The sequence below is a fragment of the Syngnathus floridae genome, chromosome 6 (assembly GCF_059516105.1).
Source record: "Syngnathus floridae isolate MCC-2025c chromosome 6, RoL_Sflo_1.0, whole genome shotgun sequence".
Classification (NCBI taxonomy): Eukaryota; Metazoa; Chordata; class Actinopteri; order Syngnathiformes; family Syngnathidae; genus Syngnathus; species Syngnathus floridae.
Window position 1 is genome coordinate 9,611,092 of NC_142418.1, and position 26,515 is coordinate 9,637,606.

The following is a 26,515-nucleotide window of genomic DNA, read 5'->3' on the forward strand; positions in this document are numbered from 1 at the left end:
TGCATAGAAAACCTCTGGCTGGCCTAACCGATGATGGAAGAACAAGGAGTGTCAGGATGTGCTTTCCCAGAAGAGCATCTTCTCTAGTTCTAAAACTGGAACCGTGACACCATCCAGTGGCAGCCGGCCCACGGCTGGATACAGCTGAATGTAGCCGAAGATGCTGCAGTGGCTCATTTGACTCATCAGCACAAAAACTCGAGGCTAAATGCAGCAACGATAGATTATAGAAAACAATACAAGTTGGCCAGTGGAACTATCAGCAAGCATTCCAAAGACATGCACAATCCTTAAAATTGAAGCCTTTTGGATTCTTGGCAGGACAAATAAACACAAAGGAATGTCAAATGTTGACAAAAATACACAAAAGATCATAGCATGTCAAAAGAACCCCCCATTCATGTTTATACTGCTTCAGAATCCTTCCATAGCATTTATAAACTCCCGAGATAAGTAACCGATGACAGACACATGCATGATGAATCTCTACTTACAATGCTGGATAGTTAGTTGCCCTTCTGTTGACCAAAGCAAGAGCTGTTGAACTCTCTGCACCACTTCACAACATGCAAATGCCTTCCTCCCTCCCAGTGTTTCCTGCTCCAGTCAGTGGCTGGAAGTGCTTATTGGACTCCTCCTTCCCTCAGTGGACAACCACTACCGTCCTGGTCCTCCACGCCCCTTGTTGGCTGGCCACCCAGGCGGTAATGAGCATCATGAGCCAGATTAACTCCTTGGTGTTTTTTTGTGCTCCACCTAGAGAGGACTGGAGACCGCAGACAGGATTAAACAAGGGTTCAGGGGTTGCTTGGTTTCTAACACCCTTCCGCCACAAAAAAAGTCTTTATCCAAATCTATAAGCACACATGCATGTCATAGACTCAAGATTTAAAATCAAAAGACAAGTGCAATACTTGGGTGTGATTGTATTTACCATAAAACACAAGACAGATGATTTATAGTGTATAATATGGAGGCTTTATCACCACTGTAATTCCCTTGAGGCTGGGCCCAGTTTGACACAGACTCAAGAGGAGACAGGTCAGGGTTAAATAGTTTAGAATAAGGGAGGGCAGGCAGGAAGTCACAAAGAAATGACTCGACATATTCTGACTAAAAAGATAATTAGGATTAATTTCCACTACTTGAAGTGTACATCATGAAATCAGGGAAGAGGATTGAAGTCTTTGTAAAATACTCGCCAAGATATTCACAGCGTGTCCTCCTGCAGAGTGGAGTTGGCTGGGATTTGCAGCGTTTATCTGCATCACTCAATGGATTTAGAGATCCTCTGATGGGATTACAGGGAAGAAGCGTCTGATGGGATGAGATACAACTCGATAAATGTGAACAATATGAGCTCACACAAAAGTAGACTATCAAATCAATATTTCATGTTTTTTTTTATTTGTACATTTCAACATGTAATCGGCATACACTGTAAGAAATTAAATAGATAAAGGCAGTGAAACATAGTGACCTTGACTAGTGTTACGTCATTATGAGAGAAAAGGAGCGGTCCCTCTTCTTTGGATCTGCTTCCCTAGTGTGGCCATTTGAGATAATTACAGCAAGTGACGTCATGTTTTCTTTGAAAGGTTACTTAACGGACTCAAACTATCTTTGTTTCTCGTGGATAAGCAGTATAGAAAATGGACGTATCGGCTATATATGGTGATGATTATTTAAAAATACAATTTATGGTCCTTTTTTTTAGTTTATTTTGTTGCATTTGGAGATTCACGCACAGGCAAAATATACTACAAGGCAGACGGTAAAGGAATGGATGCAACAGTCGCTGAAACATACATGCAAAATCTGCTGTTGCAAAAAAAGACAGCAGATGAAGCCAGAACACGAGATTACGTGTAGGCTCTCACATTTAAAAATCAGTTAAGATGTTAAAAGTACGTATGTGTACAGCACACTTTAAATTCCCCAAGGATGCGTAAGTGTGAATGAATTGTGTATTTTTTAAATCCTCTCCTTGTCACAGATGGGGAACGTCTGTTATGGTGAAGCCAAAGCCTGTTACATGTTAAAGCAACAAATGAGTCTCGTAAAAATAGCAGAGTTTTGTTGTAATCTGCCACATTACACACAATAATAATTCAAAACCCCGATTGCACAATAAACTGTTTGACTTCATTGAAACAAAACAACAAAACTTTACATCCCGCATACTGGTAATTTTGATAACGCAGTGGGTGGTACAAATTTGTTCATGGTGCACAAAACACAAGGCAAGCTGATTTAAAAAAAAAAATACATATGAGCATGACATGAATTATAAATACAGTACCCTGTCTTTAAAAGGCATTAAAAAACCTTCAAATACTGCATGAAACAGAGATGGTGATTTAATACATGCATTGCAAGTTGGTGTATTCTTCATCAACTTTTTTTTAATGAAACCACCAGACCACAGCCTAAGAAACTAGTGCATTCAGTGCAGAAAAACACAGCCAAGCACTTAGCACATACATTATGACGATTGCCAAGTTCATATATTTTCTTCCGTGTGATCTATATTTGAAAATGGATGATTTCAAGGCATTTCAAAGCTTAACATTTCTAAAAAAAAAAAAAAAAAAGAAAAAAAAAATTATTACAACGTACAAAACTTGAAGGACTTGAATGCCAATAGTCCAAAAAGGCCAAGGACCAGCTCTAACTAACTGCGCTAGATAGGCCAAGAAGTACATAGGTAGCATAGTGAGTTGATACTGTGAAGTCTTCTCCTATGAATCAGGACTGATTTGCTGGCTGTCAACTGCGACCTTACTATGAAGGAGCCACATGAACATCTCTGAAGTGTGAAGACAAAGCATGTCTCAGATTAGATGGAGGTTAAGGTAACACTAAACATCTAAATCTCTCATGGATGTGAATCCTGGACCTCATATCGTTTTTATATAATACTATATATCATAATAACACTGTCCCATAGTGACATACTGTACTTGAGGTTAGTTCATTCTCAAAACACTCCTGGCTATTTTCGAATCCAAATCCAAAAGAGCATCAAGAGGCATGAATTAGCCATCTTAATATTGCCATCTCGCAGGACTATCTCTCTGCTTTGCTTCTTGGTGGGCTTCCACAGGAAGCATGGTCACATTAGAATGTGGGGTCAGAGCTATCTCAGCTGTGGTAACCCTGTTTCTGCGACAGGCGTAAAAGTTCCTCACGGATGGCCTTGATTAAGGAGGCGGAAGACTGCGTGGGAGGGGTCGCATCCAGTGAGAGAGGGGCAGAAAGGTAGCCTGCCCCAACGTCGAGGTGAGCGGGGGTAGCTGACGGCTCTCTGAGGGCACTTCTGGCCATCTGCGAGATAAACAAGGAAGTCAGGCCAGAAAAGGAAGTGTCATTTGCGAAGCTGGAGCTGTTCTCTGATAATTTGTCACAGAATGAATATACTGTACGGTAATAAACTGCATACTTGTGGCTCACTATTCACAAAATACTCTTATAGTGTTCATGTTCTTTTATGTGGAACCTATCAGTAGCTATTTGCTGAAAAGCTCAACTATATGAGTTTTTTTGTTCTGAAGCACATGAAACTTGACTGAGACACAAGCGTCGTATGTCAAGTTGGAGTAAATTTTCACCTGGGTTGTTAAAGTTACAGAGAGCATTTTGCGAAATAAAATAATCTATGGCCTAGTTTGTGCCTTATAACGTTACTAATGTAAAAAAAATAGTAGAACACCCAAAACTATTAAAACATTATCTCCGCCTCATACTGTATGATGTAATATTGTTATGTTTATGACTGTAGCGCACTAAGCCATACTGAGAACTGTCTCTAATATTTTGGTTAACCTATGTGGTTATATTAACCATCTGTCAGTGTGAAAAAGTGACATTTTACAGTGTTGTAAATTACTGCAGTGGCATATATCGTTTGTGAAAAGAAAAAGAAAATGACCAACAATTTCATGGAAGTTCTCAATCTGCAATAAAGTACAAGAACCTCCCTGAAGAGTAAGTGAGTAGTATTTTAAGAAATATACATCCATGGAACATACATAAGATTAGAAATGTATTTAGGTGGTTGCACTTACTGCACTGTTATCTGGTAGTACTCTGCAGTAACTGTCCTCATGGTAGTTGTTCCAGCTGATGCCTCCATTCTGTCTATCTGTCCATCCTGGATAACCCCTGAACCCGACGGGATAGCCATTTATACGGCTGGACAGACCAATCTGTGTAAGATGATGAAGCTGGGCGCCTGCGCACACACAGACACAAGGGATTTATTATATGACATCAGTCTGCTGTCACCAATTTCATTTTGCTGCAAACTTTATTGTGTGTTTGTCTCTGTCAGTGTGAGATTGACTCTGTACAGTCAATGCATAATACTATTAGTGGAAGCCTAACTTCACTGCCTTTAATAATTTAAGAGGAGCTAGGTCTTTCGGTTGACACGACCCTACCGCCCTCCCCCCTATATAATTGACAAACCAGAGACGCGATAGCCAACTGTTACAAGACTAGTTGTGTTAAATGTATAAAGTGTCTCCCAAGTCATAACTGACATAATGGGTTTTGTAAATTCAGTTGCAAGGAAGTTTTTTTTTTTTGTGCTTTCACAAATAATAAGCAGTTAACATAGCTTCTTCTAATAAGAGAACATTTTCTTCTTTGTATTTAATGGCAGTCTTGATGCTTCCTGCATATGCTTCCTCACAGAGGTCCGTCTTGCTACGATGACAAATGTAGTGTGTGGTGTACTTTGTTGTTCATTTTAAGTATACCAACATGCCAAGTTGCTGTCATTTGCGGGGTCTCACATTATAAAAAAAAAAAAAAAACCAGACAGACATTTAAAATCTGTACGCGTGTACCTTGATTTAGTCCAGTAGACAATTCTTGCAGTGACAATACTATGATTTCTTTTTTAAAATGTACATATAATGAAAGAGGGCAATTTGAGAACTGTTTCCAGCTTTACCTGTAGTGCCTCCTACTGGCCGCGGCCGAGCCGATGTAGGCAACTCGTCAGCATAGAGGCCTCTGCTGGAGTAAAGGCTGTCGAGCTGGAGATGCTCCCCAGGCCCTGATGCCTCTACTGGGGATAGGTAACTCAGACCACGGTCCTGCCTAGAGAACACACAGAATGTTACTTTTTATTTGATTTTTTTAACGCTTTAAAGAAATCAAGCCTTCAAACCTCCAGTCATGCAAGAGAACATGCAGGAGAGTTTGTTACGGTAAGTCCATCACTTTTGTCTAATGTACATGACGACTTGTTCACTTATTTATATCAAGTGGCTGTGGCCCAGTGCTCTACTTTCCAGGAAAAGACCATATTGCATGTGAATATGTGGTGTGTTCATATGCTAGAGTGCCTTCGTGTTTCGGGCGATAGCTAAGAGACCGTCGGACTGTTCCATTAAACCGATAAAATAAAAATGACCCCTTAAATTATTCATCAATTTGACGTGGTGGATGGTGGAGGAAACAAGGCAAAGTAGATATTATTCAGCGGTGATCAATAACAGGATTTGAAAATGAAAATCCACTAAGGCGCAATAAATGACGACAATTGAATGCTTTCCTAACCTTGGTATTAAGCCTTGAACCAGAGGAGGAGACACACTCAGGTCGCTGAATTTCTGAGGGGAACAGAGAGAATGGATCAGTAATGACAGACATAACAAATGAAGTATCTATAAGCAATTTTTAAGTTTGGATGAATTCTTCCAAAGCTCAAGTTACAAACAGCGCTACTTTTTATTTTTGCTACAAAAGTAGCTCAAGGTCAAGCATATGGAGTGAACATTAATGTTGCACCTTAGTTTTAAAGGGAACTTAAGGGTTTATATAGGAGGCCAACAGAAGATCTATACTTGGCTGATTTGTTTGCAAAGACTAGTTTGAAACTACTGTATAAGCGTCATTCTGGAAATTAATTCAAGTGAAAAAAGTAAGGGAATGTAAATGGAAGACTTGTTTTGTGATTTTAAAGCACATAAAGGATACAAATTGACATATTGTGGTATTTTTGTCTCTGCCACCACAATAAGTTACTTACACCAGTGTAAGAAGGGCCAAGGGGTTGATGGGAGGTGCCCCAAGGTCGGGCGCCACGGCCTGGAGGACTGGAATCAGAAGTATTGACATTGACCCCTGGAAGAGTCACCCCTGCCGAACTGCCCTGGGAAGTGGGTGACACCAGGGCAAAGGCGTCATCCAGCAGCGAATGCATCTGCTGACGCGCCTCTTCAATGGAGGGCTGCGGAGGCATGTAGGGTGGTGGTGGAGGGGCATGTCCAGGAGGTGAGGACGTGGGATCTACAAAGACTTCATCTGTGGGGGATGGGCTTCTGTGGGTCAACCCCGGGGCTTGGTCAGGGTCCGACTGAAATGAACACAAGAAAAATGGACGGCGTTAAGGCTCAATAAAATGTTGGGATATTCTATACACAGAAAAGGTTTTAATGACCAGGCACTGATATTAAAACTTACTACATAAGCCACGTTGTTCACCCCAGGATATTTCCTATAAACAGCTTCAGTGTCATCAGTGATGAGGTGATCTTTGTCTGCATCTGTCAATCCTCCATTTGACTGCTCCTTCATCCTCTGTTTTGGAGAGCGCTTCCCTCGAGCACTGGAAATGAAATAAAAGGTCATCGAATTGTGTGTATGTAGGTTATGTATGTATGTATGTATGTATGTATGTATGTATGTATGTATGTATGTATGTATGTATGTATGTATGTATGTATGTATGTATGTATGTATGTATGTATGTATGTATGTATGTATGTATGTATGTATGTGTGTATGTGTGTGCGTGCGTGTGTATATATACATTCGTACACACATTACAACTAAGAATAAAAGGCAACACCCACCCTTTTTGCGGTTCTTTGAAGATGGAGGAAATCTGAGCATTTTGATCCAGGATCTTATCCATCTGCATTTGTGTTTTATGGTAAATGTGATCCTGGTCTTTGGTGTCCGCAAGGTCTACGTCATCCATTGCAGGAAAATCATAGTGACCCTTCCTCTTGGCACGCAGGCGGATCTTGTTTCGATGATGCTCAATCTCTGATTTCTGCCTCATTGCTACTTGGATCTGATGAGAAGACACATCAAGTAGAAAGGAAATGTGAACTTTTGGGTTTATCAACCTGCAAATATAAATATGAGGACTGAGAAAGGCGAACCTCCTTGTTTATTTTGTTGGTCTCAGGCAATTTGCCAGTGGCAGTGTGGCTGTTAAGGGGTGGGAGCGTCATAGGTTGCATAGCAATAAGCTGCACTTTGTTGGGTAGTCTTCGGCTTACATCTGTGGCGCGTGACATTCGGTCAACATGTTCAAATATGGAGGCAGATGACGTCTGTTCATTGAGGCCATTTGTAGGAGGAGGACCTGTTGAGGCAGAAATGCCGAACAGTTTAAAGGTCTTGAATAGGTCTTCAAAAGTCTAAATGACCATGTTAAGTCAAACTAGGATATCTGGTGGAAAGTACAATTAGGGTCAATACAACAAAAACTTGACCTTTTAATTTGACTAGCAACATTTATTTTGTGCGACTGACAGTTGGGCTGACAGTGATGAATGGTGGGAACAAGATAAGCACAAGGGTAAAACAGAAACAAACAACACAAAGGGACATTCACTGAGACAGACGAAAAGAAAACAAAGTCTTACCAATTTTATTTTTGCCTGCAACGCAATAGAAAGAAAAGACAGGTTTATTGGAAAAGATCAATCCTTGCTCAAGTTGATAAACCGATGGGGACTCGGGCCTTCAATCGAGTCACTTGTGTTCAGTCCCATAATGCGGCCATTTCGTCCCGCGCCCATTTATGAAAATAGCAAACAAAAGAAAATTCCACCCATGCACACAGGTGCACCGCACTTTACGCTACACGATGAAAATAGGGACCCACGTGTTAAAATCCAAAGAAAACAAAGCGGCATGACAAAGAGGGACACAGTGTAAATGATAACAGCTTTTCCTAAGGTGGTTATGAGTTCATTTAGTACGAGTGACGGTAACCTCTTATACTTTAAAAATAGTCCCTCAACATTGGGGTGCATGTATCTCAACACCATAACGAACTACAGGAAAAGATTTATCAGTGGAAAAACAACAACAAAACAAAGCAGAGGTCAGTCCTGTGCGGGTGAGGTCAGACAGGCTGCAGTGTGCCTGACTGCTTCTGGCTGGCTCCAGTACGTCTCAGAGTGGCACTGCAACCTTCAATCTGTCGACAAGCTGTCAAAATAACTTCCGCTTTTTGTTTTCCTTCTTTTGCTTTTCTGGACTTAATCCTTTTAGCACAGTACAGTGTACTTACTATGTTATAATACATTTCCAGTAAAATACTGTTGGGAGACAAAAAATTAAATCATCTCACTGTTCTTTTCAGTGTTTATATTCCTCTCCCCCTCTTTTGCTGTGTTGAGAAAAGGCTTGAGTGTTGCCAGGGCCACTTGCCATTTAAAACATTGATGGGGATCTTACGTGTCTGCTTGCTGTCACTGGGTGTGGCCTGGGCTCTCAGGTTCTCCTCAGTTGACTCGCGCCCACTGGAGCGGTCACTCACTACAGAATCACCGTCTGATGGTGAGATCCTAAGCACAAAACACACACTTAAATGAATAATTGACGCCTGAGGATGGGCTTGCGTGCTGGGATATGCTACATAAAAAAAACACAGTTTTCTTTCAAGGTCAAAGCAGTGACATTTGTAAGATAATACAAACAGGTCGCAAGGTCGACAACAACAACAACAACAACAAAACAAAATCTGTGGCAGACTACCAGGCCAAAAGGAAGCCCTCATAGTCTTGTAAGTCAATTATTGATCTGTCAAAGCTTTGTGTCTGGCTGGCTGAGTAAACTGTGAGTTTCATAATTTTATTGCTTGAGGTTTCAAAAATGAACAAGAACAAAACATACACACTTCAAGCAATATCACTGGTAAGATTATGATCATTATGAAGATGATGATGATTATTATTAGAGCCAATTTCTGTTAAGATTCTAACAGAACGCAAAGGCCTTAACATGAACCCTACAGTGGTGTAATCACATTGGCTTACTATGGCATATAATGTTGCTGATTATCCAGCGAGTAGGCCTACTTTTTTTCTTTGGCTACAAACGATAACATAAAACATCCAATTTATACACTAAGAAAGTACTTTGAACGTTGATCTCAACATTGCGTGTATTTCTTTGGCTTCATTCAACCACTAACAGCGGAACATTAAAACAATGGAGAGAAGGTTAATGCTGTTTATATCATGTTATTCTTTTCTTGCTTCGGTTCCCCGACCCACCCCCCTGCACTGCCAGGATCACTGACCTCTCTCGTCTTCGAAAGCTGCGGGACGCTCTGGTTGAGGAAGCAGAGTTTTTGGATATGGGGGTAGGGACATCCCCATTCTGGGAAGGACTAGGGCCTTCCTTATCTGAAATGGGCAGAGGCCCTGCTGGGACAGATTCCTGGACCACCATAACATCATCTTTGTTGTGCTGGCCAAGATGCAGCTTAGCAAAGTCAAAGCCTTTCACACTGGGGGCCTGCAACTGAAACAGAGACATTTACAATACAATACAATGCAATACAACTTTGGGTTGGTTCAGAAGACATAATAGGGAGTGCTACCAAAGGCTGAAAGTCTACAGCAGCAAGGTTACAAGTTTCTGCCTTGGCAGGGCTGCCTTAAAAAGATGTGTGACACTTTGTTGAAAGAATGATCCCAAATGCACACAAAGGAAACATAGAGCCACTTTGTGTAGCCCACACTGAAGCAAAAAATACTCAGTGGGCTATTAATCTGGTAATATTCCCTTCATAAATTCCAAATTTTAGCCACACCAACAACAAACTCATCTATAAATCTACTACTTCTACAAAATGATATCATACACCCCTACAGAAAAAAAAACACCGACAACTACTATACTGACATGACACACAGTTTACAGACAGCAAAGCATGGTCCTAATGTCCAGTGAAGCTACAAACACATCGATCTGTCTGGCTACTAGACTACATCCTCTACCTCCTGCTTGCCCCGCCTCTCTTTGGAGGCGACTGTCATTCTCTCTTCTTTCTGTATCTTCTCGCTTCTCTTTTGTACTGCCTTGTATTTTACTCCATTCGTTTCTTCTGCTTTGAATGGTTTTGTTTCAGACTTCTTCATTTCTTCGTCTTCCTCCTCCTCCTCATAAACTCCTTCTTCATCGTCTTCCTCCTCCTCCTCTTCTTCCTCCTCCTCCTCACTGCTTGTAATGTCTTTGCTCTTTAGAGTGAGTGTTCCCTGAGCAAAAGCAACAGTTGACAGGACAGATTCTTCCCATGTGTAGCTACGCAGTCTTTTTAATAGTAAAGGAACAGTAGTTGCCTTAATATAAATGTAGCAACAACAACAGTCAGGACAGGAAGCACACAGTCATTTGACAAACTACCAAACACTACTCTGCACCTACTATTCGATACCTTTCTGTTTTTAACAGTGATTTCCTCCTCCTCATTCTCTTCATCTTCATACTCCGCTTCTTCCTCCTCATATGTCCACTCCTCTTCGTCTTTACTAAAATCAATAGCCCTCTCATGTTGAGGCAGTGCCTGGTGAACGGAAGTTTATGAGGGAGCAGAGGGGTGAGTGGTATTAAGTGAGAGATTGTGAAGTTAAATTGGTTTCTTTTGTACATTTAACCATCAACATCAATATGGGTTTGTGGGCTTCAAAGCAGAGCATTTACTGATAGAAGAGGACCGAAAGTAGTCAAAGACAAATCAAACATTGCCTGGTGAGACAGGGATCCCAAAAATACATTTAAGTACTATTTAATGATGTCGGGAGTCGGGACTTGCCTGAGGAATGAGCAGCTCAGAAAGAATACTGCTGTCTGTGGTGCTGTTACGGGACCTATGTTATATGCCATGTTTTTCTTGGAAGAAAAAAATAGCTTTGTCCGATAGTAATTATTTATACAACTTTTGCTATACTGGCTTGCAGGAAGATGGAGACTATCCAAACTGACCTCAGGCCAAAGGTTGTGTCCATTAGGTGCTCATATAGAGACAGACAAGCAGTATCATTTGCATTCACACCATCAGTGAGTGGCACAGCAACATATGATCTACCTTCTGTCTCTGCTGGATGGATGCCATGGCATCTGGTTGGAACTCCAGCTTGTCTATCCGACACAATTTCCAGTAGAGTATGGCAATGATGATCATGACCAGCAAGAGAGGAATCACCACTCCGATGATGATCCACATGTTGGGGTTCTCAGTGTCAGAAGGTGACGACGGCATCTTCTCCACAGCTGAAGTGTAACAGATAGAAGTTACACTCAGTTAGGCCACACACAAGGAGATGGAATTTGTTGTTGAGAGTTGGTTCTTGACTCTTAGCTGTAATTTTAATATTTCTTCCTTGAAATAAACTTGCTTTATCCCTTGGGGGTGTTAATTAAGTAAAAACAGCCAGCCTGAGAGCAGAGGGACTCTTAGTCCATTGTCCCTTCTTTAGTGTCAAACTGCTGGGACATTGCATGCAAGGGAATGTAATTAACTCACAAGAGGGATCACATGGAGCTAGAAGTTTCCTGCAAGTTTTTGTGTAAAATGCACAATGATCACTGATATGACTGCATTGAAACATTTTCTTTATCTTTCAGTGGAACTTCGACACCTGTTGACCCATATTTTTGTCAATAGGATTTAGCTCAGGGCTAAGAAAGCCACTTCAGAATAATCCTGTGTTTTGTTCAGATCCATTCTCGGGTATTTTTAGCTGTGTGTTTTGTTCTTTAACTTGTTGTTGAGAGACAGGTTTTTTTTCACTCTAGCATCAAGAGTTCACTGTACCCACAGATTTGAAACCGTGTCAGATGTAGCAAAGCAGCCCCAGAACATAACAGAGCCTCTTCTATGTTTCACAGTGGGTATAGTGTTCTTTTTCAGTCTCAGTATCTTAATACTGCATGCATTTGGCAGATTCCAATCTAGCTAATTTTATGTTATTTTAATTACCATATGGAGGGGGGTGGTTCTTTAATGATAAAGTACCAACAGTTTGGTCTATGTATGTTTGTTATTTTAAAACAATGATAAATAAGATATTCGATAATTGGATGCAAGTGAATAAAGAGTTTGGCTTCAAACAAGATCAACAAGGCTATCAATAAATTGCCACAATGAAGATACTCACGTTGTGCCAAAATGCCCTCAACACGATACCCCAAGATGATAGCTGCTTTTTGGACATCCAAGCTGTTGAGAATGTTGGCCATTTCAACAGCAGGAACCCTCTGGCCATCGGGGCGCTCCACAAAATACACAACTTCCAAGGGATGGTCCGCACCTACAGGCCGGTTCATGCTCACAACCTACGAATTGACACAAAAATTAGCTAACGTGCGACCCTCGACCCTGAATGATACCCACTAAATAATGGAATAACGGGCTCAATGAATTGGTTTCTACAATAATTCCTACTGTTGTCATATTTATGAATGAAATACGATGACATCCACACACAGGCTGAGAATCTGAATGCCTTCAAGGGCACACCCTCGCTATCATGAAATGGCCAGCACGGCGCATCCATGAACACTTTTGAGCTGTCATTTAACGACTGCTCCCAAAGTGCGTTCTGATTTTGTGACACAGCAAGCCAGAAAGGTCTGGCACAGTTAGGTTACTACTCATAGTCTTCACTCTGGCAACATTCCAGTTTAAGACATTTCTGTTATTCATGTCTCATTCCTCTGATGGCTCAATATTTTACCAAACACCAATCTCTGTCTGCCCTCTAAAATCTCTTCATTGTGCCAAACGCAAAACGCAAGCACAGTGAAAGAGAAACAATGAATAATTTATCTGATTTTTGCAGCTCGCAGGAAGCATCAAGGAGGGTCACAGGGAAGAAAAGCAACAACACTTTGTGCAGTTGTGGTCTCTGAATGGGGGCTGAATGGGATGCTGTTGCCATGGGGACAAGGCCCCATCTCACTCCATGTGAGGCTGATGAGCAGGTGCAGGGCAGCCCCACAAAAGCTCCAGCCTGATTAGTAAAGCAGTGAGGCTTTCAGTGCTTACATGAACACTAAAAAGCTCAAATAAGGAACCCTCAGTACTCACTTGGTCGCAAGGTAGTTAGGACTTGCATTAGGGAAATGGCACAAGGATGAAATCTTCTTTAATGTTCAGTCATCAATTTACCAACAGACAAATGCTCAAGGGGTCATTCTTGACAACTCAGTAGCACAATGTTTGGAAGATCATCACAGATTCTTTTTTTTTGCCAAATTAAGAAACTAATCAACACTAAAAATACGTGTTAGACATTCACTCTGACACATAAGGGTCACCGACAAAATAAAAGTTTTAAAATTTAAAAAGACAGTATATACACCTGAACGCTGCTATTGCCAACGTCGGTGGCTCTCTTGACACGTCTGACTAGTCCCATGGCTTCCCCAAGTAGCATGGCCACCCTACGCTCGATGTTGGCTTGAAAGGTCCTCTGGCCCACTTCACTGTCCGGCACTCCCAAGAGAACTATAATGAAGAAAAGCAGAATAAAGCTATGCAGAATTTACATTTCAAACCAAAGTTACCCAACATGATTTACTGCATGGCAGATTACAATTAACTGAAAGCATCTTACCTGTTCTCACCCAGGAGGAGCGAAGGGACTGGCTCGTGTTTAACTTTGGATAATGAAAGGCTTTTGATATTGGGAGAAAAAAAAAATCAGAGTGTCATCACATTGTTCCAGCCACCATCGAAAGACAGGTCATATAACCGAGTTCTATACAATTCAGTGAAAAATGCTATTATAATAATAATCTCTGTAAGACTTACGCTCTGCGATCTGCAAGACAGGGAAGCCCATGTAATAGCTGAATTCCACCTTGGTGAGCTTCATTAGAGCAATGCTGACCTCTGATCCCATTAGATAACCCTGGGGGCTCTGCACAGTGAAGGTGATGTCTACTGGGTACCTCCCCAGTTCCAGATTTTTAGGAACAGCCATGGTAATATTCATTATCTGTAGCACAATTTGACAATCATGTTCATTTTATAAGGTCTACATGTACTGTATAGGAAAAAGTCCATTTCAGCTTTACATCATAGAAAATATTGTCAATCTCTGAAAGCGTTAACCTTTAGTTAACCAAAAGTAGGGCATATAATTGGGCAGTTTAGCTGAGGGCATTCTTGGTTAGTTATTCATGAAACAAATCTGTTCTGCAACAAATCCCTAAACAATCCTAAAGCAGCCACAACATTGGGTTACATAAAATTCTACACAAGCCAACTCTGTACTTAACCAAATAAACCCTTTATTAACAAATATAATCCTCAACAACTGGAGCATGAACAAACAGAGTATGTTTGGGGTCTAGCTAACAATAGGTAATTCACAAATATTTGCTATGTACTAGACAGGAATAGAAAACGACAGAATTTTCTGAATTAGAATCTCTGAATGTTGAGGTTCAGATCCTCAGGCACTCAGAGGATGCTTTGACAAATATGTTTTTTTGTGAGACTATGCTAAAAAAAAATGATTATGAGTAGGTTTTTAACAGGCTGTCACTCTGTATACGTGCTGCAACAATCTGAAATAATTTCAGCAATCATTCTCTTCTCTTTCAAAAGATTGATTGATTATGATTTGAACAACACAGATTTTGCTTGCAAATAGGAAAGGAAACCCACACGAGTGGTGTTTCTTTCATTTTTACAACTAGTATTATTATTATTTTTTAAATCAAAGTGCAAGGTTGTATTTCTTGTTCTCACCATTTTGCTCCACTTACATGCACTGTGAAATTGGTTGATGCCTTGGAGCGCTGACACACTTCTGCAAAGGCCATGGTCAAACCTTGCTCAATGCGCTCACTGAAGTCGCAAAATCGGACATCAATGTGACCTGGAACAAACTGAAGCACTGCACATTGGGAGAGGATGAAGGAATTTAAGCAGAGTATGAGAGCAAAATATTATGTTGAATTCTTAGAAACCAAATTCACCTGTGTGTACTTGATATTTATTGTCTTGTGTCATCCAGTGAGGCGACACATACAGGAAGTGGCGTCCTGACCTTTGTAAGGCGTTGATGACAGATATGGCCGTGTACACAACTGGATCGGACATGACCCGAAATACAAACTTTGGTGGTGGCTCTATAACCTTGACATACAAAGTTTTCTGTTTTGTTACATTTGCTCATCAGTACAGCACGCAAGCAATGTGAGTAAAAATATATAACAATACATTTGTATTTTGATTTAGGAGGGTTAGTTTTTTGTGACACGAGTTGTTGCTCAGACTTTTTTTTTTTCTTGAGTTACGAGTAAAAATTTGAATTACAAACACAATGGTGGAAGCTAAGGACAAAAGACGCAGCAGATAATGAACAATTCACTACAGAAACAGGCGTTAAACCAAAGTACAAACACTATCTGACAAAACTTTCGCAACGTTAATGTTGACAAACAACGTTAATCATCATAGACAGACTAAAAAAAAAGCAGCATTTCGGTAGTTATCTCTTTAGACAATGAATATTTTGAAGCTAATGTGGAGCAACACACGTATAGTCTCACAGGTATAGAATCTTTAACGTCTGCGAAAAATAAATTATTGCAACTTGGAGGGGTGAGAACAGTTTCCATTCACTGCAATATGGAATGATGATTGGAGATAAAGGTATCACTGTATTAACAGTACAAAATCAATAAAGAACATTTCGAACTCCACTGATGATAATAAAGTACCTGTAACTCAAACGATTTGTTGAATTCCCGCTTCAGAATCGCTTCGACTTGAAATTTGGCCTCTTCAACTTTGGTCCCAGATGGCAAACCTTTACAGTAAAACAAAGTCAAATGATATATAAATACTATATATATTGTTTCAGATCTTGCATGGTGATTTACCTACAGTATAGCCATCAAAAATCAATTTGGAAATATCCTCAAAGGTTCTTAATTGCACACCAGGACAGAACAAGTGCAATTTATAGGAGAACAAAATGACTTACCTATTGTGATTAAATACTCAGGCTTCTCAATATTGCAGAGGTACTGTCTGGATGTCCGAGTTGTAATCTGCCACTCACTACCCATGACAGGGGTAACGTTGTCAGTTTGATGAGAACTTGTGTTGGCATTTGGAGATGCGGCTATGGGTGAGAAGGTATTAGCTTCACTGTTGGTTGGAATCAAGGTCATCGTGGCTGGATTGTCAAATTCATCTTTAGTCACTCCCTGATCACCCAACATCACAGGAGAGGTTAAAGACTCATTGGATGAAACTGAGGTGATGTTGAATGCTTTTTCAGTTGAAGGATGCTCAGCAGGTCCGGCGGAAAACGCTATTGTTGTAGTGAAGACTGAAGTAGGGTGTAGGGTAGTACTTAGTGGGAAGACCTCTGTGACAAACCACTGGACATCAGTGAGAGAGAAGGAAGACATTACATCATCTGGCAAAAATTCAGTAGGACTGGGTAGTAGAACAACAGAGCTGTGCAGGCCAACTGTATGAGTACCTGCAGACCAATCTGCAGTTGACATGTGCGTTGCCCAGAGGGAGGAGGGGCCATCAAGCGTTGAGCTATTGAAAATCTCTGTTCTTATGACAGTTGTCTCACCATGAGGTTCAAATTCTGACAAACCACTATAGGAGTCATCCTCAGTTAACTTTACATCAGTGGTAATGCTGCTGCTGGGCGTGATGTCTGAAGGACTGATGGGCAGCACAGTGATGTTCCCTCTTTGTTCAGCTTTACTCTTGGAAGCAGACTTCTCTTTAGTCAGCTGTGTGGTGTAATACTCCAAGCTGTTCATGTCAGGTAATAGCACATCGGTCGGTTGAATACTGTAAGTATCTGGCCAATCTATGCCATCTGATGCTTCTAATGTCTCACTGCTAATTGTGGCAGTAACCTCTTGCGTGTGATCTACAGTGAAGTGAAATGGAGAAGGATAAGAGCCATCCATTGATGTGCGAAGTAAGTGGGTTGAATACATTGTCATTGGGCTTGAAGACGGCAAGATATGAAGATGATGCAAGGACGAGAGGGATGTTCCCACCCTGGACGGAAAGGCTGTGTTGTAATGTTCTCTATTGTCCTCTTGATCGTACGTATCGAGAACCTTGGTGGCCAGAGAGTAGTCCGCTTCTTCAGGACTGAATGCTATCGTCTCCAAATAATCTCCACTCCCCCAGTCGAAGTCCATGCTATTGGTGGGGTAGAAGTCATCTGGTGGAACTTCTTCTGTTGGTTCAGATGATGGGGAAATAAGTTGAGAGTCCATGAAAGGCAGATGGTCACTTGGGGATGAAATCTCATATTCATATGGGTTGGGACGAATGTTCTCTGGTTTATTCTCTGGGATTGGGGAACCACTTGTGCGTGGATAGTTTCCGTGCTTTATTGTACTTGGACCCTTTGTAGGGTGTCTTAAGACATGATCTAGAATATAAGATTCATCTGATGAAGTGTTCCTAAAATCTAGTGTGCCACTTTGTTCACCAGGAAGTGAGGTCGTTGCTGTATATGTTTTTTTTGGATCACTGATTTCTTCTTTTGTAAAACTACGCTGTGTTACTGTTGACTTTTCAAAAGCGGGAGGCCTTGATGAAATTAACTGAGTTTGCATCAGAGATACTGAAGGAGTTTGCTTGGCAGAATTTATCCAGGCCACCTTCCAGTCTCTTGAAACTTTAGATTCCTCTAATTGTGAAAAGGATCCCAAAACAAGTTGAGATGGATGCAATGATGGAGTATAAAGAGGCTGTAATTCTTTTGCATTGAAATCACTTAGAGTGAAGGATTCATGTTGGGGTTGAGAAATTAGTTGTTGAGTGCCAGGAGAGTTTTCCTTCCCTATGACTGGAGTAAGAAAGGGTGGCGAGGGTGATAGCGATGGCCTTGTTGGACTCGAAACATCTCCAAGAAATCCGTTGGCGTGGTGTGTAGAAACTGATAGAGACTCATCTACGGAGAAGCAAGGAGGATTACATTTAACTTTGGCTACGAAGCTAGCCTTACTCAGAGTTAAGAACAACGGGCAGAGGTTAACAATTAAAACTCAACTCAACTTGGACCACTTAAAAACACAACTGTAGCTGAAACAAAGTTTTGAACAGAAATAAAATTGAACTCGGAACAGAAATACAAAAATATGAATATTCCTCTTTGGTAAAAAAATAACCAATAAAAAAACAAGACCAATCAGTGATATTGCTATGATCTTGCAGTGTTATCTGTGTGTTTTTGACCAGTCACTGTCCTTCTGTTGGCCACTTATTCCACCACCAGCGTGTTGGTGGTCTAAAGGTGTAAAAACTTACACATAATTGTACTTGGTTGCTCGTAAATAATAAACAGGTAATTATCAGTTTTCTCCAGTGACAACTTTAGGGCTAAAATGTGCAGCTTGCATGTATGCTTGAGAAATAGGTCATTGTTTGAGGTCACTCTATGGCACGTGACCTGGAAATGTCATTTGAGTGGCACATTAAGACTTTTGGAATACCTGTGACAGTTCAAATGGAAAGGCTATAAAGTATCAGTATTTGAATAATAATAATAACAATCACGATTATACATAGTGTAAAGATGCTATACGTGAAAGTTTTGTTTTGTTTTATCTCTATAACTGATGAATAGCCTAACTTGTAATTATCAATAATTACAGTAATCAGGAGAAATCTAATTGACAGCTATTTGGAAATGATATTCAGGCTTAGCTCCATGTGACAGACAGCAGTTATGCATTGGGCCACAGCGTTAAAACCTGACAAAGTTCTTAAAGGCTAGATCTGCCAGCTGGTATTCTGAAACATGAGTGTGTTACACACGGCTGGTCATGCATTGTTGGACTTCATAATGTCAGTAAAACAAACCACCAAGACCTGTGCAGATGGACACCGACAAATATTTTACACGACCATCAAATTCTGACAGTAAGCTTTCAGGTTTGTCACATCCCTTAATTCTATCATTGCTTTATTCCTTTTTCTTTCTTGAAGTAAAAATCAGTTAATGGAATGTGGTATATGTACATCCTTGAAGATATATTCATGTTTAGTTTGGGACCAAGTGTGACCAAACACATGATCAAAGGCAGTGCATCATTTGGGTTATCCTGTTTGTTGAAAGAATGCAAAATCTGAGGGCAGTTAGATATGTAGGAAATGGCTTGGCACCAGAAAGATGCACCATGTTTTGGTAGTCTGGTAGTCAAAGAAAAAGGACACAGTGATGTTCCATTTTGTTAAATGCATCATCACTTGAATAACCAAAGGGAAAATAATTGTCAAACCACCTTCGTCATCATTTAGATTCCTAAATAAAATGTTGTAAATTAAAGGTTTAAGTCGTAACGTTGAGTGTTTTTACCAACATTTTAATATTAAAAAACCTTGTGCACATTGTTGTATCTAACAAAAGGTTGAAGCAATTTGTACCGATAAACCATGGTAACATTTTAAAAGTTTAGTTTTGCCGTTTCATGTTATAATTACTCTATTACTAACATTGTATTTCATGGCTCTGAACGTAAATTGTGCTGTCTCTTTTTTTTAAATATATTTTTGGGATATAATTTTTTGGATATCAACATTGTATTTCATGGCTCTGAGTGTATATTGTGCTGTCTCATTCCTTTTTTGTTTATATTTTTGGGATATCAGTCAGTATTTCAACAATACTGTGATTGTACTGATAACTATGATAATTTAGTTCCCTTTAATTATGATTTTAAATTTGCTTATGTGCTTTCCAGGCGCTCACACAGGAAGCCTGAAACTGTGACCTGCTGTTCACTCCCATAGACCCCATAATGAAGCACATGTCTAAAAATGTGGGACATCTCATTAGTTTGACAACACTAAAGAATTGATGCCATGAAATTTAATTTATTCATGGTTTGAGAAATCGCAGGGTAATGAGATTCCATTTCCATTTATCTGGTCACAATCCTTCATGTGTCTTTCAGACCTGTTTTTCCTACTTTGTATATAGGCTCTTTCTAAGCAACAATTCAACAATCTTATCCATCCATCCATCCATCCATCCATCCATCCATCCATCCATCCATCCATCCATCCATCCATCCATCCATCCATCCATCCATCCATCCATCCATCCATCCATCCATCCATCCATCCATCCATCCATCCATCCATCCATCCATCCATCCATCCATCCATCCATCCATCCATCCATCCATCCATCCATCCATCCATCCATCCATCCATCCATCCATCCACACTTAATTCCTGGTAGAGGTCTACATAGAAGTGGGCTAAAAGTGTATTACGTAGTTACTTTCTTGCTCTACCCATGTAGCTCTCTGAGGGGTCTTGTTAAAATTGATTTGAAATACAGCAGTGATTTCCACGAATCAATATTACAAAAGGTCTGCTTGTCTCTCATGGAAGCCCAACCCTAAAACCTAACCTGATAATGCTTGGGCAGTACTGGTGATGTCTAGGATTGAATCATAGAACATATTCCACTCGTTTTGCCTGTCTTCCCTCAGTCCTCCAGGGATCAACAGTGCCAGTATAGAAAAAGAACAAACTTCATCTGAATCAGTATCAGAGAGAAATATTTTGCCACTGTGATAAGGAGAACAAATTTTTGTATTGTCTCCAACGACCTTAAATGACAAAATGGGTGGCCAAAATCGTTGCCAGAAAGAAGCATGCCAGCAAAAGCAGAGCGTTCACACATTTTTCAAACAATAATAACATTAGAATTTTTAACAGCATAGTTTCATTAGATTCTGTTTTCACATAAGCACGAGCATAAAAATCAACATTGTTTTGTAGTTGACAAACACTAAACTTAAATCTGGGATTGGGTTGAAACAAATGTGAAAGAAGAGATATTTTTGCTTTAGCATAAACCTATGAGAGGTTTTCCAGTTCTTTTTTTGTCATACAAAAATGAAAGTCAGACATTCTTGGCTCATATTATTGCTGTCAGAGCCCCAAAAGATATGATTAAAATATCCATCCATCGATCCATCTTCTCCTCATTAGCGAGTCTATCCCAGTTGACTTCAGGGAAGAGGTGGTTCACACCTACGGACAATTTAGTCTTTAATAAACCTAACAATCAATGCGTTTGAAATGTGGGTGGAAACTGTTAAAGATAAATTGTTATTAACGCTACAACGCTTTTAAGACTTTTGAAGCCTCTGCTCTGTGGCACCCATGTTCTGTCATGTGAGATCAAACAGGAAAGAGTCGACAAGGGAGTGACGTGCCCTTGCGATTGCTTTGTGATAAGCCCCCGCACGCAAAATTGGTGGTATCCACTATCCACTTAGCTTGTGAGTCGGGATTCTCCCAGAAATACAGGCATGTAACATGAGCAGCCAAAAAAAAGACTTCAGTCACGCAGCATCCTCCGACACTGCTTCAATTGTCATTCACTCTGCGGCTGGTGCTGTTCACTGGCTAAGATTATGGAGTCCCTTTAGATGAAACTGTCAATATGAATCACCTTGCCAGACAATAATCACAAATCTGCAGACTTTTTGAGAATTGCAATCAATAACCGTTCGGTTGAACGATCTATTTTGATAAACATACTGTATGACTAATAATAATACTAAGTTGTAGTTCATCAAAGCACATGTTGAGATGAACTCAGAGCAGGACGTACATCCTCAAAGATGCACATGTCCACTGAGATGAAAAGAAAGGTTAAGCACCATGATTCATTCATAAAGTTCCAGGGTGCCTCCACACAGCATACACAAGCAACATGACAATTCAATGTACATTTTTATTTATTATCAAGAGCACCTGATGTTATAGAGCTGTCCCAGCCTTCATTGCTATGATCAGAGTCAAATACCAATTTGTGGAGATGACGAGTCAGGAAAAGACTGCTAGTCACTGCTTCTTTGTGGCCTTGTGAATGCTGGAGCACCCAGAATTTAGCTTTGGATGGCTTCTAGCCATTGATCGGACATTGGCCCCCTGCTGTAATGAATAATGAATGACCATGTTGTCATCGCATACATATCCAATTTCAACTTAGTCTTCCCTGGCCTACAGCTCTGTGGGTTGAACTTGCCAGTCACTGTTCTAAAATAAACCTGGTCTTTTAGTTGAATTGTAAAGTAATGGAAAAGTGCCATGTTGTCCAAGCAAAAGCCCAAAATTACAAGCGACACACATAAGGAAAGTGTTGTGTCATGGCAGATCAAATAGGGGGCGGCGTGGCTCAGTGGTAGAGTTTTAGCTTCTCAACTTGAAGATTGTGGGGTCGATCAACCCTGGTGACCATGCCGACGTGTCCTTGAGCAAGACACTGAACCCCAATTTGCTCCCAGTGTGGACCTGGCAGCACCTTGCATGGCAGCAGCCTCCCACTGGTGTATGAATGTGTGTGTGTGAATTGGTGAATATGAGGCACTGGAAAGCGCTTTGGGCACCATGTGGTGTAGATAAAAGCTCTGTATAAGTGCAGTCCATTTACCATCTGGAAGAGCAATTAAAAATAAGTCACCATGCCCTGCTTGACCTAGAAACTAAACAGTGAACTTGCATGGAAACGGGAAGATACCTCCTCAATAGGCAGCAGTAGTAGATACAAATTGTAAACACCGAACAGAATCACAAAATACAGAATTTGTATCCTATTGGAAGAAAAGGTTAATGGCATCTATAAGGAGCAAATTAGTGTTCAGTGTCTTGCCCAAGAACACTGTGAGAGCGTACTTTCATTGTTTTTTTTTTACCAACTTTCACTCTATACTATATAATTACCAATTGGATGATGTTGAGTGGAATATATTTTGGTTGTGATGCATTGTGTTCTGCCTGTTGTCATGATACAATAATGTACAGCTCAAACAAAGCGTTCTTAAAATGTCACCGTCTGATTCTAAATTGTGTGATGCCAGTCCAAACCATCGTAATGCGGTTGTGTTTTTTCTCTGTGAGAAAATGTTGTATGAAAAAGCTTGCCTTCATCTTGGTGAAACTAAAATCATGTATCAAATGCTTTGCTATAAGAGAAAAAACGGAAGTCAATAATCAAGAACAGAAAAGTCATTATAAAATAATATGCTAACTGCAAAAATATGTTACACAGATTTCAAGGACAATATAGGAATTATTCAGTATATGACCACTCAGAGCCAAAACAAGATACAAAACAGAATAATGAAAGTTCAGGACCGAATGCATGAATAATACGAAACGTACATACATGAAATTGGCAGGTTTTTTTTTACCTTACGATAAACTGTACACATATATTCAATATAAAATCTTGAGCAAGTTCTGTGCATACCAAGAAAAGTATTCATTCACATTTTTCCACATTTGTCTTACATCAATATTAGATCAGAAACCCAAAAGAAATACTTCCAAAATATTTAAAAATACATAAATAACACTTCAGATAACTACTGTAATCTAAAGTTTAGTCGACAGACCTTCATTGATTTATGTCACAGTAACAGCATTACCGCGTGTTTTAGTGCATACGTTTTTAGAGACCCCCCCCATGTCTCACATAAAACATTGATTTTTTTTTAGTTACTAAAGGATGACATTATGGACTTTGACAACTAATCAGTGTACATTATTTTTCACTGTGAAATTTTGTTTTGAAAGTATACCAAACCAAAGGCTAGCCAGCATCCCAGAAAAGAGTGAGGTCACCCTCTTTGTGCATAAAGGGAAGAATTCTGCAAGTTCTGATTAACAAATAATGCTACAAACCAATGTGTAATTCCATAAACATGTTTTGGATTAACTAATTCTCCACTTCCTGACAGCCAACCAGTCACAATAATCCTATTAGCACTTAATATAATGGGTTTATGACTAACTTTGGATGGTCCTTTTAACTAGGCAATGTGTTGGGGGATGGGAGTTAGTGGGGGAAAACACCCTCAGAGTGCACCCTTTCACTAAATAATGGAAACAAAATAACTTTACATCCGGGTTAAGCCAAAAATATGTATTTTTTTGCATGTTGCTAATTTAAGCATACGTCATGATCATAATTATTTAAATATTGGGGTTTTGTGTCATGTTGAGGAAAGAAGATGATATTCTTGCTTTTACAAGGTCATGATCACTGCCACTAAGATAAAAGTTTTTTTTAAAATTATGAATACTCACTGCAATCTAATCTCACTCTGCTGTATCTTTTGTGTTGCACACAAGACAGTGAAGCAGATCACACACATGCAGTCTTGCAAGGAGAGATGTTTGAGTGAAAGTGGGGTGCTTCTTGAAGTGACATGTTAGAAACTATTGCATTGCTCAAGGGCACCCTTTCAGAAGTATTTAGTGACATTATGCACCCCAGAAACAGATGTTCCCTTACCTGCAACAGGTGAGTGTGCTGCTATCATGTTTATCAACAGGGTCATCCCAAGAATCACTGTTCCAGGGCCGTGGGTGTCCATGGAGGTCTTGACCATCACCACCAAACTCACAACGGAGACTAGTCCTGCCATTATATGTTGGCGTTAAGGTCAAGGCATTTCAGCCAGTTATAGAGAAGTTTCATCCAAAGGGACGGGCCTCGTGGGATTTTTTTTTAGGTAGGAGTCTTCCTCTGCCAAAACATCTGCGTGACTTGCTGGAAACAAACAATGTGAAAATTGAAAGGTCAACTTTGTTTGACCACATATTTAAAGTTCATAACAATGACTACTGCGTTGGGAGCAATGGGTTTCATTGAGATTTTCTTTGTAAAACAGTATTTGCCAGTTTGCCAACGCATGTAGCCTACTAAAGGGCATGCATCGAACCTCTTGAGTTTAACTTAGTGTACATGACATAGTACACCACGTGCCCAATAGTTTTCTATAGCAGGTCCTGTTGACACACTATGGACTTTAGGTTGAGATGTCACTACGCCCATTCATAATGACCTAATGTTGAAATAAATGCATACATAATTCATTAGTTTGATTTTGCAAGGCTTAAGATGACAAAAGTGCGACATTGCTTGCTCCTATGTCGGTCTCTCCCATTGCACACATGCAGTGACAGTCGTCTCTATCTTCTGCCCTACATCCCCTCTCGTCACTCGCAAGCTATGTAGACGCAAGCGGCTAGCAGCATTCAATACAACTAAATACCCGGTAATGTGTAAAAATCGTTATCGTTACCACAATAGCCAAGCCTTCTTTAAAATCAAAGAAAGAACGATCCCCTCTAATTAGGCAGCTCATAGCTGCGGCACATGCAGACTTACCAAAAACACGGTGAAAGCTCAATGAAATCCTTTGTCTGGGTTAGGAAAAATTCAAATGCAGGAACCAGAAAGTAGCCATGGGAACATCAGCGTGCTAACCTGCCTATGTCAAAGTTAATTATGTAAAAAAGCAAACATGTTGGCAGCCAGCATCATTTTGACACTTTAGTGATTGCAGTTATCGTCTCGAGTCTCCGACAAGGATTGTATTGGCCCCGCCTTCTGATTGATCTGATTCGTCTATAGGGCCGTCAATGCTTGCTTTGATTGGCTGAGCTACGCGTTCGTCAAATATTTTTTCAATCGAGGTTGGTCATTTTAGACAAGCGTCTACGGCTCCCACGGCAACATTGTCCACAGCTATGATGCGCAAAATACACATGGCCAGAGAAACTTAAAATAAATCATGTTTATGTTATATATATATATATATATATATATATATATATATATATATATATATATATATATATATATATATATATATATATATATATATATATATATATATATATATATATATATATATATATATATATATATATATATATACAATAGTTAATAATTTTATTCACGTATAAACTGCTTGCCTGAAACCATGAGTTAAGTACAACGTTTTGTATTAGTGGCACAGTCGACCAAACTTGTGGCTTGAAATGCAGCTATGAAGGGGACACGCAAATTTACAAATCAGCAACATGACGTCACCATGTCTATAAATAATAACTCAAATAAAAATAAATTACTAACCAGTGGTCTGACGTATGCATGTGTCTCCTCTTGGTGCACGTATCCACCTAGTGGTAGCGTCAAGGGAGTGCACCACAACGACCAAGACTTAAATGCCACCCCTTACATCTCTATTTATCCCCCATGGTAAAGATAATGCTAAAGACAATAATGATAGTATGATGATGAACCATGAAAAGTGATCACATTAAAGAATAAATGTATAAACAAATACATACCATTATTATAAACCCACATAGACAAGAACCAAAGAGCCAATAATAATTAAACACAAGTACCTATATATGCTTTTCCATTAGCGGTCAAAAGGTACAATAAACCTGCCCACCTGTCGCCATTCATACAATCGAATAAGTCATGGCCTCTTGTGTTCTTATTAGCTTTATGGTTATTCAAACAATCCCGGATTTTACACGGATTAAATAAAATTGTGAATAAAACAAGATCACAATTTTTAATTAATACTTTTTGTGATATTTTTATTTGGTGATATGCTTTGAAATCAT

General features: G+C 39.9%; 1 protein-coding gene across 4 annotated transcripts; it reads right to left on the reverse strand.

The window, feature by feature from the left end:
• Nucleotides 1–1,384: 1,384 nt before the first annotated feature.
• On the reverse strand, nucleotides 1,385–25,455 carry LOC148396434 (UPF0606 protein KIAA1549). Of its 4 annotated transcripts, XM_088379432.1 has the most exons (24): nucleotides 25,260–25,455; nucleotides 24,381–24,638; nucleotides 16,050–18,008; nucleotides 15,784–15,872; nucleotides 15,037–15,196; nucleotides 14,824–14,954; nucleotides 13,862–14,048; nucleotides 13,665–13,724; nucleotides 13,410–13,555; nucleotides 12,204–12,381; nucleotides 11,132–11,316; nucleotides 10,481–10,609; nucleotides 10,044–10,301; nucleotides 9,341–9,564; nucleotides 8,494–8,603; nucleotides 7,674–7,688; nucleotides 7,185–7,390; nucleotides 6,870–7,093; nucleotides 6,478–6,622; nucleotides 6,044–6,370; nucleotides 5,572–5,624; nucleotides 4,961–5,109; nucleotides 4,068–4,234; nucleotides 1,385–3,327 (listed from the first exon to the last, which is right to left on the reverse strand). In XM_088379432.1, exons 2-24 carry the CDS (start codon nucleotides 24,511–24,513, stop codon nucleotides 3,145–3,147), a joined length of 5,418 nt encoding a protein of 1,805 aa, XP_088235558.1. In that variant the 5' UTR covers nucleotides 24,514–24,638; nucleotides 25,260–25,455; the 3' UTR covers nucleotides 1,385–3,144. The 4 variants fall into 4 exon arrangements, with proteins under 4 accessions (XP_088235558.1, XP_088235560.1, XP_088235559.1 ...); XM_088379434.1 differs by lacking the exon at nucleotides 10,044–10,301; XM_088379433.1 differs by lacking the exon at nucleotides 7,674–7,688.
• Nucleotides 25,456–26,515: the final 1,060 nt, after the last annotated feature.

Coding starts and splice junctions, on each gene's coding strand:
- LOC148396434 (XM_088379432.1), bottom strand. CDS start 24,513: ATGGCAGGACTAGTCTCCGTTGTGAGTTTGGTGGTGATGGTCAAGACC. Junction 12,382..13,409: donor TTGGCAATAGCAGCGTTCAG/GTGTATATACTG, acceptor GTCAATTCGTAG/GTTGTGAGCATGAACCGGCC. Junction 5,625..6,043: donor TTGGCCCTTCTTACACTGGT/GTAAGTAACTTA, acceptor TGTTCCCCTCAG/AAATTCAGCGACCTGAGTGT.